General features: G+C 46.4%; 1 protein-coding gene across 1 annotated transcript in view; it reads right to left on the bottom strand.

Annotated features, from left to right (window-relative positions):
- Positions 1 to 1875: 1875 nt before the first annotated feature.
- Positions 1876 to 13296, bottom strand: part of ALDH2 (aldehyde dehydrogenase 2 family member) — a 31681-nt gene continuing 20260 nt past the window's right edge. Inside the window, exons 9-13 of the mRNA XM_004753243.2 lie at positions 12724 to 12908; positions 9089 to 9253; positions 7348 to 7505; positions 5487 to 5601; positions 1876 to 2306 (exon numbers count right to left, since the gene is read on the bottom strand). Of these exons, the coding sequence (XP_004753300.2) occupies positions 2274 to 2306; positions 5487 to 5601; positions 7348 to 7505; positions 9089 to 9253; positions 12724 to 12908 (656 nt within the window). The 3' untranslated portion in view covers positions 1876 to 2273. The remainder of the gene's footprint in view (positions 2307 to 5486; positions 5602 to 7347; positions 7506 to 9088; positions 9254 to 12723; positions 12909 to 13296) is intronic.

Raw genomic sequence — 13296 nt, 5'->3', positions numbered from 1 at the left:
GCTCCCCAGTGAGCAGGGAGCCCAACTCAGGGCTCGATCCCAGAACTCCAAGATCATGACCTGAGCTGAAAGCAGATAGTTACCTATAATCATCTCCTTGGAGAGTCTGACTGGGCTTACCAGATTCTGTGCTTCTGGAGGTGTAAGTGTGGCTGATTCATTCTTGCATCGCCAGTACCTAGCACTCAGTAACCTCTCAAAAAATGTTCACCGTGGATGAAGGTTAAGTGTGAAGGGAGTTTGTGATCTCTCCCTCCAGCTGGCCAGCTTGGGTCAAGCATCTCCCTTTCACACTCTCAGAATACCCTCTTCCTTTTATGTTCCTATGTTTACTGCCGCCCCCTGCGCTACCCCACCCACCCACCGGGTGTGTGTGTGTACCCTGACGGGCTGTCCAGGTTCAGCTGACCACCCCACCCCAGCTACAGTGGGCCCCCCTCAGCCTGGGAGGCTCCTGCAGGTTGGGAGAACAGGGGCAGGCTCAAAGCTTTGCTAGCTTCATGTGTCCTGACACTGTTGTTGCTGGTTAGCATCAAAGCTAAAATACAGAATCATTTTCTTGGCAGTGAACCCCATCTCATACTGAAGTAAGAAGAAGAGGAATGTTTCTGCCCACTGGTCATCAAATCCTAGGCTCCTCATTGTGGCACACTGACTTCAGGTATGAACAACTGTGGAAGGAGTATATTTATGTGTGTGTGTGTATGAATATGTACATAATCCAAGTGATTAAGGTTATTTGTATTTTCTTATTTTAAATGTAGTCACATTGTTTTGCTTTCCTCTTTTTTGATGATGCCTTCTACTTATGGCAGTTGAATGCAGTTTTTTATGTATGGCAATAAGGTCCTTCATTTTTTTGTCTAAATAAGAGTCGATTTAAAGAAAAAAGTGATACAGGTATATGCATATGACAAAAATTAGGAAGCACTATTCAAATAAGTCAGATTAGTTTTTAGTGGAATAGGAATTGTTGACCAAGATGTGGCTTGGCCTGAGTGAAACCGGGAGTCAGGCAGCGTGCGCCACAACACCTGGACACTGTCGGCAAAATGATACAGAAGGCGGGTTTTCTTTAGGAGAAATGAGACTTGTCCTCACATTGTTAATCTGTGACCCACACATGATCACAACCTTGACAAACTACAGCTATACAGCTTTTTGCCGAGTCCATTACTCACCAAGGAATCTTCAGATTCCTCATTTACTAATAATCCTAATTACAGGTCCCTTAACTAAACTAGGGCAGTGTTCTGGACAGATTTGCGAGGTCTGGTTACAGGAATACAGGCCTCACTTAAGATGAATAAACAGACATCTGGCTTCCAAATTAATCTCGTGAACTTTATCAGCCCGAACCTGTCTCATTTTACTTTGACCCAAGTTTTTCAACTTAAAACAAGGACAACAGGGGTGCCTGGGTGGCTCAGTGGGTTAAGCCTCTGCCTTCGGCTCAGGTCATGATCTCAGGGTCCTGGGATCGAGCCCTGCATCGGGCTCTCTGCTCAGTGGGGAGCCTGCTTCCTTCTCTCTCCGCCTGCCTCTCTGCCTACTTGTGATCTATCGAATAAATAAATAAAATCTTAAAAAAAAAAAAAAGACAACAGACATTGGATGTGAAATGTGTCTTTCCTGGTTGACCGCCCCCTCTCTGAGGGCAGGGCTTGGGGGTCCTGTTTTGGTGCTTTCCCTAGGGGCCTAGCACAGGGCCGGCCACAGGTAGACAGGATGGAGAGAGGAAACAAAAGCGATTTCCCCACAGGAGGGGAAGGGCAGTAGCATATATACGGTGTGACACACACACACAGAGGACAACATCCCTGTGTGGTGGTATTTCCATGGGTTACTGTGATGCACAAAGACTTAACCAAAAAGTTAACAGCAGCATTGTTTTTAATGAATTTTAGTCCAGAATACAGAGGAAGGTACTAGCTGTTGCCCAACTTGTTAGTACAAGTATAAACAATGGCTTTTTGTTCCCCATTGACTCAAGTTACAGAAGTCCCTCCGATGGACAGGATAAGACACTTGAATCTAGTTTTGAAAACCCAGCCTGAAAACTAGCCGTACTGCTGGCAGGTAAAACACTTTCCAGTACTCTTTGCCCCACACCCACTCCCATCTAGCAATTCAAGTTCTGAGACTTTCTTGATCAAGAGATTTTGTGAGAAAATTTCTCTTTCGAGACTTGTAGTGTGCCAGGGTCATTCTTCTTGATTTTGCTGCTGACGTCCTTGACCTCCGCTGCTGGATGAGGGAGTCGGCACAGTTCTTCAGGAGTTCTTCTGAGGCACTTTGATCGTGACCTGTAAGAAGAATACAGAGCAGCTGTTCAGTCTTCATGCTTCCCTGCAATCTGTGGACACTCTCAGCTGGCGTGCTGCCTGAGAACGAGCACAACAGCTTCCTTTCCTTCTGATAACTTGACAGACAACTGGCCAATCCCAGGGACATCGCCAGGACCCTGTTCTGCATAACACTCTCTGCCTCCCCTTAACCCAGTCATTTTTTGATTGTCAGCGGGCAGAAGAGGGAAGGATCACTATGGCATCTAGTAGGTAGAAGTCAGGAATGCTGCTCATGGAATATCCCACAGTGCACAGGACAAACCCCACAAGAATTACACAACTCCTGAGGTGCCTGGGTGGCTCAGTGGGTTAAAGCGTCTGCCTTTGTCTGGTCATGATCCTAGGGTCCTGGGATCGAGCCCCGCATTGGGCTCTCTGCTCAGCAGGGAGCCTACTTTCTCCTCTCTCTGACTGCCTCTCTGCCTACTTGTGATCTGTCAAATAAATAAATAAATAATCTTTTAAAAAAAGAATTACACAACTCCAAATGTCGATAGTGCTGAGCTTGAGTGACCCTGACCTACCTCTGTACTTTCCTCCAAAACAATCAAAGGAAAAAAAATAACACGCTGATAGTTCATGGATGTCTCAGTGTGTTAAGTGGGAAGATTCCAGACTCAGGTGCAATTGGGGTTAAATCCCTGTTTTAACTCCCATGGGGCAAGGGCTTCACCTCTGTGTGCCTTGCTTCCTCATCTGTATGATGGGGTAATGACAGAATCTCCTTCCTGAGCCTGTTGTGAGCACTGACCCAGACGACCTGCATAAGGAAGTCTAGCAGATTCTGGACAAAGTAAGCTCTCTGTAAGGATGACTTCAAAAGAAGACATCTTCTCATCAGTCCCCCTTGCAAACTGGATTTCTCTTCTGAACAGTTTTTATTCCTATCTTTTTTTTTTTTTTTTAGATTTTATTTATTTATTTGACAGAGACACAGCGAGAGAGGGAACACAAGCAGGGGCAGAGGGAGTGGGAGAAGCAGGCTTCTCGCCGAGCATGGAGCCTGAGGCAGGGCTCAATCCCAGGATCCTGGAATCGTAACCTGAGCCGAAGGCAGACGCTTAACAACTGAGCCACCCAGGCGCCCCTTTAATCATATTTTTGTCAGGATTATCACGCAAGGTCCCCAAACTCAAAATACAGGAATCTTTAGCATCACGTGCACAAAGCACAGTGCCTGGCATGGAGCTGAAGCAGCTGTGCCTCCTTCGCCTGCCTGCAGCCTCCACACTCCAGCCATCAAGTCCTGCCACTTCTTTTCTTCAAAAAGCTTCTTCCCATTCTCCAATATCCCAGTGCCCGAGCCCTCCAGCATCAGCAACTTACATCTGGATTCCTGCACAAACCACCTCAACTCAAGCCTCCTCTTTTCGGGCTCTCCCTCCCACTGCCCTCAAGCAATCCTGCTGCTGTGACTCCTGGGGCTCAGTCCTAGCACCGCCCCCCTACACCGGTCCTAAATAATCTTATCACTGTTTTGATGAGCAGTTACAGGCCAGTGAGTGTCATGGTCAAATCTGGGTCTTGCCTCTTATATGGGACAATTTTATTTATTTTTTAAAAAGGATTTTTTTTATGTGAGAGAGAGAAAGTGTGTGAGCACATGAGCAGGGGCAGAGGGAGAGGGAGAAACGGACTCGCCTGCTGAGCAGGGAGCCGGACACAGGGCTTGATCCATCCTGGGACCATGACCCAAGCTGAAGGCAGAGGCTTAACCAACTGAGCCACCCAGGCGCCCCTGGGCAGTTTTAAATAAACAGGCAAACAGATTTATGTTAATCCAACGAGCTTCTTGAGAACACAGGTTGTGGCTTACCAGATGACCGAGGGAAGTGCCCGTCGGCCCTTCTCACCTTGCTCCTCCTGGCTGGGTTGCATGCCCTGAGCCTTCGCTTTCCCAATCCCGGGAAAGTCCAGCTCCGCTGTTACTCTTTTCTTTAAATATCACTTGTGCGTCTGTTGCCTAGTTAAACTGTAATTAGTGTCCCTTGTAGAAAAAACCATTTTCGCTTTGGTGCCTTTCTTTGGTATCTTCTCCATAATTTTAAATAAAGGTACCTAAGTGTATATGTATGTATATATAGTCTTTATATTGGGCTTACACTGCATGTATGGCTTTGTAGCCTATCTTTTCACTTTAAAGGATGATGATTTTCCATGTCAAATATCCTACAAAAGTATTTTTAAAGGATTTATTTGTTTATTTACTTATTTACTTATTTGAGAGCAGGAGAGAGCCGAGCCGGCCCACATGGGGGACGGGGCAGGGTAGAGGGAGAGAAAGAGAGAATCCTCAAGCCGACTCTGCACTGAGCAAGCAGCCCAACGTGGGGCTCGATCTCACGGCCCTGAGATCATGACCTGAGCCAAAACCAAGAGTCAGATGCCCAGCCAACTGTACCACCCCAGTTACCCCCTACAGAAAAGATTTTTAATGGCTACCTAGTAAATCATGATTTGGGTGTTCCATAATTTATTGGGCATTTATGTTACATCTGACTTTTCCATATTTGAGAGACCATGCTGTGATGAACAGTTAGGGAATGTCACTTTCTTTGTACTTCTGATTTATCCTTCAGGCTATATTCCTATCACCGACATTATGAAATCAAATGATATTGGTATATTTATGGCCCTTGGTCTCTAACATCTCACAGCTTGATTCTCTCTCTTTTTTCTTTTTTTTAAGATTATTTATTTGACAGACAGAGATCACAAGATCTCTCTAGGCAGGCAGAGAGAGAGAGAGAGAGAGGAGAAAGCAGGTTCCCTGCTGAGCAGAGAGCCCGATGTGGGGTTCGATCCCAGGACCGTGGGATCATGACTCGAGCCAAAGGCAGAGGCTTTAACCTTCTGAGCCACTCAGGTGCCCTTCACAGTTTGATTCTTATTAGAAGCTTTTCCCTTACTGCTTTGGCCCACTGGGATCTGTCCTTCTCTCAAGTCTTATAAAACTTGGAGTGTAACAGCCTAGCAAAGGAGTGTGTAGGCGTAGTGATGGCCAGGTACCAAGTATTTCCCATGAGACAGAGCAGAGACTGGGTCCTCACCCTTCTCTGTGGCTTAAAACAAGAAATAAGTAATAAGTGCTGATGGGAGTCAGGCACCAGAGAGAGCTGAGAAGGCACCCATACTCACCGTTTTCACTTCGGTGTACGCCTGCAGCCCGTACTCGCCCAGCTCCCGGCCGCTCCCAGACATCTTGTAGCCACCGAACGGGGACTGGGCCCCAAACACATCATAGCAGTTGACCCTATAATTTGAAACAAGATTTCAGAAGTAACTTATAGGAGAGAGGGTGTCATACCCCTCCGACATCCTGAATGGCTCTAAAATATTACTGAGGAAAAACAGATGGGTCGACCTGTAGTTATACACAGCCACGTAGGAGCCAAAAGCAAACCAACCACATGAAAAAAAGCCGTTAAGTCATCACCCCTCATGGTGTGGTCAGAGATGAATGTTAGTAACAGGGTGCACACATCAGAGCTTCCTGTTTGAATGAATCGTTTGTGCTAACCAGGTACTTTTTTTTTTTTGCCATTTAAAAAAATTACTAAATTTAAAAAATTTTTATTTCAGAGCACTAGCCACAAAGGGAGAGTGAGAGGGTGAAGGAGACTCCCTGTTGAGCAGAGAGCCTGATGCAGGACTTGATCATAGGTCCCTGAGATCATGACCTGAGCTGAAGGCAGACACTTAACCCACTGAGCCACCTAGATGCCCTTAAAAATTATTAAACATTAATTGAATTTGAAATTCACCACTTACAGGTGCACAGTTGAGGGGATATAGCAGACTCAGCGTGGTGCAATCATCACTTCCATCTAATTCCAGAATGTTTCTATCACCGCACAAAGAACTCTACCCAATAAGCAGTTATTCCCCACTGCCCTCCTCTCCTAGCCCCTGGAAGCCTCTAATATACTTTCTGTCTTTATGGATTTGTCTATTCTGGACATTTCATATAAATGGTATCACACAGCATGTAGCCTTTTGTGTCTGGCTTCTTTCACTTACTATCATGCTTTCAAGGTTCATCTCTGTTTACAGAATGTATCAGCACTTTATTCCTTTTTTGGCTGAATGATAGTCCAGTGACAGACCACGTTTTGTTTATCCATTCATCAACTGATGTCCATTCATGACCTGATGGACATTTAGGTCATCTTCACCTTTTGGATATTATCAATAACCTGGTATGAACATTCAGGTATACTTTTTTGTGTAGACAGATGTGTTTTTATTTCTCTTGGGTATATATACCTAGCAGTAGAATTGCTGGGTCCTATGGTAATTCTACATTTAACTTGCTAAGGAGCTGCCAGACTGTTACCCATGATGGCTCCAACATTTTATATTCCCACCAGCAACATGTAAGGGTTCAAATTTCTCCACATCCCTCATCAATACCTGGTATTTTGTTTTGTTTTGTTTTTTAAAGATTTATTTATTTATTTATTTATTTCACAGAGAGAGAGAGAGAGATCACAAGTAGGCAGAGAGCCAGGCAGGAGAAGAAGGGAAGCAGGCTCCCTACTGAGCAGAGAGCCCGATGTGGGGTTCTATCTCAGGACCCTGATATCATGACCTGAGCTGAAGGCAGAGGCTTAACCCACTGAGCCACCCAGGTGCCCCTTGTTTTAAAATTATAGCCATCCTAGGGTGTGTGAAGTAGGTGCTAAGCTCATAAGACCAGTATTACACATAGCTCTAGACCCTTAGCTCCGGTCTCCTGCCCTTGTTCACTTGGTAAGGAGCCCCCATCCCAGTCATCCACCTGTTTGCCCAAGAACAAACCTACATGGGCATATGTACTGGAGGGAAATTTAATCTCCTACAGGAGAGGGGACGGGAAATCTCTGTCTGCTATACCATGCCCTGACCCAGGAGGAACTAAGACCACGCCCCAAATTTTGGGGTGTGAGCACCAGATTCCAGAAGACCCTGGCTTGGGGATCCCTGCCTAGGTTGTGAGGGGTTGCCAGGAGGCTCTTACCACACAGTGCCTGCCTGGAGGGCTTGGGACAGATAATTGGCCTTGTCCAAGTCCTTGGTGAAGACAGCTGCAGCCAACCCATACTTGGAATTGTTGGCTCTCCCAATGACTTCCTCTATGGTCTTGAACTTCAGGATCTGCATCACTGGCCCAAAGATCTGCGGTGAGAGAGTGCACAGTTGGGAGGGTGTAGCAGACATGGAAACCGCCTGCCATCTAGCTTTCACAATGCTGAGCAGATCATTCCAGACATAGCCCAAGAGTTCCACAGGAAGACAACAGCTCCTGAGCTCAATGAAACACAAAGGGAAGGAAGCTAATGGCGATCGGTTACATTCTATATGCTACGTATTTACATAGCTGGTCTTATTATGAAACAAGCCTGCAAGGTAGGGGCTTCTGGCATGTTGTTACACATAGATTTCGTTTCAGAGAATTTACACCAGTTTTTCAGCAAGGCACACACTAAAAGCTGAAGAAGTAACTGTGAAAGAAACAGGGTCTCTGCTCTCAAGACATCCAAGTTTATTTTGTATTTTCTCTGCCCTATTCCTGGCATGAGCTATTTCTTCAAGGAATCCCTGTTCTTTTTAGTGGAGAATGAGATTCAAAAAACGAAGTCACAGGGGCCAGATATGTGGGCTGCTGGGGGTGTGGGAATGCAGTGTGGGTGGTTCTAACGTAGTCAGGGCCTTAGAAGGAACCGTTATAAGCAATGTAATGAGTGCTGGGAGCTCCTGGACAGGCCAAGTGGAGAGCAAGGGTGAGGCTTTGACGAAGTGACAACCAACCAGTGACACTGGCCAAACCAGAGTCCAGGTGGGGAGCAGGGAGGAGGGAACAGAGTTCCAAGCAGAAACACACCCAGCGCCCATCCTCAGGAAATCCCACTTTTCACTAAAAGGAGGTAGGACTTCTTGAAGAAATGGCTGATTACAGGCCTGCCTGGGGAGTGTCGAGGCAAGAGGTGGGAGAAGGGTGCCAGGAGCTCATCATGGTTGGAGCAGGACTATGGGATGGGGCGTCACGTGCTTTAGGTACTGGCCAAGCAGAAGCACCCCCCATCCTTCTGGAGAAGAGGTATTTGAGATTTCAGAAAAAGCCTCAAATCGTCATGATGGGGAAAGAGGCAGAACTCTGTTGGACTTCCTTCCCCTGATTTTGCATTTTCATATTATTTTATTTTGAATTATATACGAAGAGGAAATGCTGTCCCTGTATACATGAAGGGGAACGTGTGTGGACCCTAGAAGGGCAGGGAACACGTCTTGGATACCTCTGCATCTCCAGTGTCTGTTGAGAGCCTGGCACATAGCAGGCACTGAGTATTTGTGAAATGAATGAATGAGTGAGCCAGAGCTGCTCTCCTATGTTCATAATGAGTGCTAAGGGGAAGAACATCGGGAACCTTGCCACGTGGAAAAATCATAGACCTTTGGTCAAGTCCAATGTCCTGCTTATATGAAGAGCATAAAAGGGCTGAGCAAAACCACTCCTTGACCCATGGCTTGCAGGGCCCACAACACAAAGGGCCTGGAAACTGTGCAAGGGAATCTGGAAGTTTCCCCCAACAGCCATAAAGGGTGGAAGAGGGGGACAAGATTAGATAGAATTTAAATAATCTGTCTCAGAGAGCCAGGATTTGGCCCAAAGCCAGAGGATGGGTCATGGTATAAAGACACCAGACTTAACCATCCACTTCTCCTAAGAACATTCCCCGGAGTGCTGGCCCCATGCTAACCTCCTCCCTGGCGATGGTCATGCTGTCTTGCACGTCTCCGAACACGGTGGGCTGAATGAAGTAGCCACGGTCCGCAGCCGCCCCTCCACCACACAGCAGCTTCGCCCCCTCCTCCTTCCCAGATTTGATATAACCAAGGACCTTCTTAAACTGAGTTTCGTCCACCTGTGGGGAAAAGGAGTCCAAAGTTTCAGAGATGGCTAGAGCCAGACCTCTCCTAGCTTTAGGCTTAGAACTACACAGGCAATGAATGACACAACTGAGCCACCGGAGAAGCTTAGGAATAAGCAAGGCTCAGAAGAGGAACTCCCAGGGGCCAGTAAACGTTAAGAAAAGGGTCAACCAATCTCGTTAGCCCTCGAAGAAATGCATATCAAACCCACTGTTTTTATTTTCCAACTATGAATAATTAAGAATTTAAAACGGTGAAAAAAAATAAAAATAAAAAATAAATAAAATAGTGAAAAAATAAATGTGCTTGCTTCAGCAGCACTAAAATTGCAAGTATACAGAGATTAGCATGGCCCCTGCCCAAGGATAGCAGATTCGTAAAGCATTCCAGATCAAAAATAATAAGAAGAAAATACATTGATAGCAAGGGTATGATACATAATTCTCATATTCATATGCTCCCAGAAGGACTAATACAATGTCGTATGTCAGTTGTATCTCAGCTTAAAAAAAAGGCCTATAAAGTGGTACAGCCCTTTTGGCAGGTGCTTTATTAATACTGGTCAAAGAATGAAATACTCAGGGCACCTGGGTGGCTCAGGGGGTTAAAGCCTCTGCCTTGGACTCAGATCATGATCCCAAGGTCCTGGGATCAAGCCCCACATTGGGCTCTCTGCTCAGCAGGGAGCCTGCTTCCTCCTCTCTCTCTGCCTGCCTCTCTGCCTACCTGTGATCTCTGTCTGTCAAATAAATAAATAAAAATTTTTTAAAAAGAAATACTCATTCCCTTTGACCCAACTATTTAACTTGGGAATTTATTCTACATTGTCACAAAGGGACCTAAAGAAGGATATTCACTGAGGAGCACTTTATAAAAGTAAGAAACAGAAACAGTTCTAAGTATATGTCAGTAGAGGGACTGGCTAAAATAATTACTGTATGTGTATGTAATGTATACTGTGTCCTTGGTAATAACAGATCTGTGTGAGGCACCTGGCTGGCTCAATTGGTAGAGCATGGGGGACCCTTGATTTCAGGGTCATGAGTTCAAGCCTCCCACTGGGCATGGAGCCCAGTTTAAAAAAAACAAAAAAACAAAAAAACAAAACACTGATCTGTGGACTGACACAGAAAGATACCCTAAGGTATTCTGTAAAGATGAGGGAAGCTTGTAGAATGTTATATAATCCTGTTTTTGTTCAAACAAATATACAGAAATGGAATTCTGTGTGTTTGTGCACCTGCGCACATATGTGGTTATCTATGGGGAACAGACAGAAGGGAGCCAAGAGGGTTTTATTTTTTCCTTTAAACACTTTTTATCAAAAATTTTATACAACTTTGTATCACCTTACTAATTAAATAGCCATAAACTACAAAGAAAAACAGGAGAGGGAAAAAAGGTGTTAGGATTCATAGTAGCACTATTCCCAATGGTCAGAACGTGGAAAGAACCCAAATACCCATCAGCAGGTTAAGTAGGTAAGGAAAATGTGGTATGTCCATGCAATGGCAGACTCCTCAGCCATAAAAAGGAATCAGCTATCAAGTCACCAAAAAATATGAAGGAAATGTACATGTACATTGTTAACTGAAAGAAGCCAATCTGTAAAGGCTACATAGTGTACGATCCCAGCTATAGGATATTCTGGAAAAGGCAAAACTATGCAGACAGTAAACAGATCAGCGATTGCCTAGCATTGGTGTAGGGGAGGTTTGAATGGGTGGAGCACAGGGGAATTTCAAAAACTATTCTGTATACTACTGCAGTGGTGGATTCGTGTCTTCGTATGTCTGTCCACACCCAGAGAAAGCAACACCAAGAGTGAGCCCTGAAGTAAACTATGGACTTCAGTTAATAATAATGCAACACATTGGCTCATCAGTTATAGCAAATGTACCATACAAATGCAAGATGTCAGCAGTCGGGGAAACTGAAGGGGAAGGGTGGGGAGTGAAAGGAACTTCATACTTTCTGCTCTTTTTTTTATAAACCTAAACTGCTCTAAAAAGTAAGTCTATTAATTAGAGATGCCTGGGTGGCTCCCTCAGTTGAGTGTCTGCCTTCAGCTTGGATCATGATCCTGGGGTCCTGGGATCGAGTCCTGCATCGGGCTCCTTGCTCAGTGAGGAGCCTGCGGTCTGCCTCTACCTGCCTCTCTCTCCCCAGCGCTGACCCAAAAAAAAAAAAAAAAAAAAAAAAAGACTGGTTTTGACCAGCCCTGGAGCCTGGGGAGAGGATGGTCACTAGCAGCAGACACCCTCAGGAGGATGGGACCTGTACAGAGGCACCCGTGACCCCAGAAGTAGGTGTAGGGACCAGTGGGAGCTGGGAGCGCCCCTGGCCCTGTGGATTCCTTGCTTCTTGAGGGGGTAACGGGGGAAGGCCAGCACAGAGAGCCCAGGACAGGCGGGGTCTAAGAGCAATGCTGGAGTAAGGCTCAGGACGTGAGGAAATGGACAGAGACACTATATTTCTTCTTGTTGTAATTACTGTTGGCTGTAGCTTTGATTAAAATGAGTATGTCCTCAGGCACCTGGGTGGCTCAGTGGGTTAAAGCCTCTACCTTCAGCTCAGGTCATGATCCCAGGGTCTTGGGATCAAGCCCCACATCGGGCTCTCTGCTCCCCGGGGAGCCTGCTTCCTCCTCTCTCTCTCTGCCTGCCTCTCCGCCTACTTGTGATCTGTCAAATACATAAATAAAATCTTTAAAATGAGTACGTCCTCATGGTAAAAAATTACATATATATATATTTGATATATGTAAAAATATAAATATAAATATATATATACACATATATATAATTTTTTAAAAAATTCAAACATTTCAGAATAGTATAAAGTCAAGTCCAGGCCATGGCTCTCTGGCCCACTCCCCAAAGATAACCACAGTTAACAGATACACGTGTGTCCTTCTGGAAGATGCATTTTTTTTTCCCTAAAGATATTATTTATTTATTTGACAGGGAGAGACACAGTGAGAGAGGGAACACAAGCAGGGGGAGTGGGAGAGGGAGAAGCAGGCTTCCCACTGAGCAGGGAGCCTGATGTGGGGCTCAATCCCAGGACCTTGGGATTGTGACCTGAGCCAAAGGCCGACGCTTAACAACTGAGCCACCCAGGCGCCCATGGAAGATACATTTTTATGGATAGCCAAGGTCCAGGAAGCAGGCATTCCTTTTTACACAGATCCTCCTGATATTTATTATGTGTATGAAGTTTATAAGCTGGTTTCTATTATTGATTTCCATTTTAAAGCCAGCCCATGAGTTCCAGAAAGGTGATTATTACAGATGAGAGAATGGTGGCGCAGAGAGTGCATGTGGCTTCCCAGGGACACACAGCTGGCACATGGCATAGCTGAGACTTGAAGCCAAGCCTCCCTGCCTTTGAGTCTGAGACCCCTTCTGCTCTTCCGTGCTGGCTCTGGACACCCAGACCCTTCTGCAGCAGCCGGGCTTACCTGCGGCCCTTGCTCAGTCTGGCTGTCAAAGGGGTTCCCAACTACACGAGACTTGGCCCGGGCAACGCTCCGCTCCACAAACTCGGCATACACGTCTTCTTGCACAAAGGTCCGGGAGCCTGCACAGCAGCACTGGCCCTGGTTGAAGAACAGGGCGAAGTGGGCCTGCTCTACAGCCCAGTTCACTGGGGAGGCAAAAAAGCCACCATGAGAAGAAACCGAGGATGAGCCTGGCCCCAGGGTCTGCTTATCCTCTTAACCCGTCCATGCCACCAACAGCACCGACCAGCACAGACCTGATCTCTCCTTCCCTGGGGTCTGGACACCCAGTGAACAGCCCTGGAGGTCACAGCCCTCTGTGGTAATAGGCATGAGGGTGGTGGCAGGACCCACCCAGCCAGCCCACAGCAGTCAGGGAAGGGCAAATCAGGGGCCACCCCGGCGGGACTGGGAAACGGGCTAAGGAGGAGGCGGCGCGGTCTGCTCCGAGGGCAAGCATGCGGTATGGCCGGGCGACTGAGCACTGCGGCCCAGCAGCAGTGGGGAGCAAAGAGGAGAGAAGCTGGGGAGGGA

The sequence above is a fragment of the Mustela putorius genome, unplaced genomic scaffold (assembly GCF_011764305.1).
Source record: "Mustela putorius furo isolate JIRA1106 unplaced genomic scaffold, ASM1176430v1.1 tig00537248_pilon_pilon_pilon, whole genome shotgun sequence".
Classification (NCBI taxonomy): Eukaryota; Metazoa; Chordata; class Mammalia; order Carnivora; family Mustelidae; genus Mustela; species Mustela putorius.
Note: the sequence above shows the minus strand (reverse complement) of the source record. Positions and strands in the feature narration are given on the sequence as shown.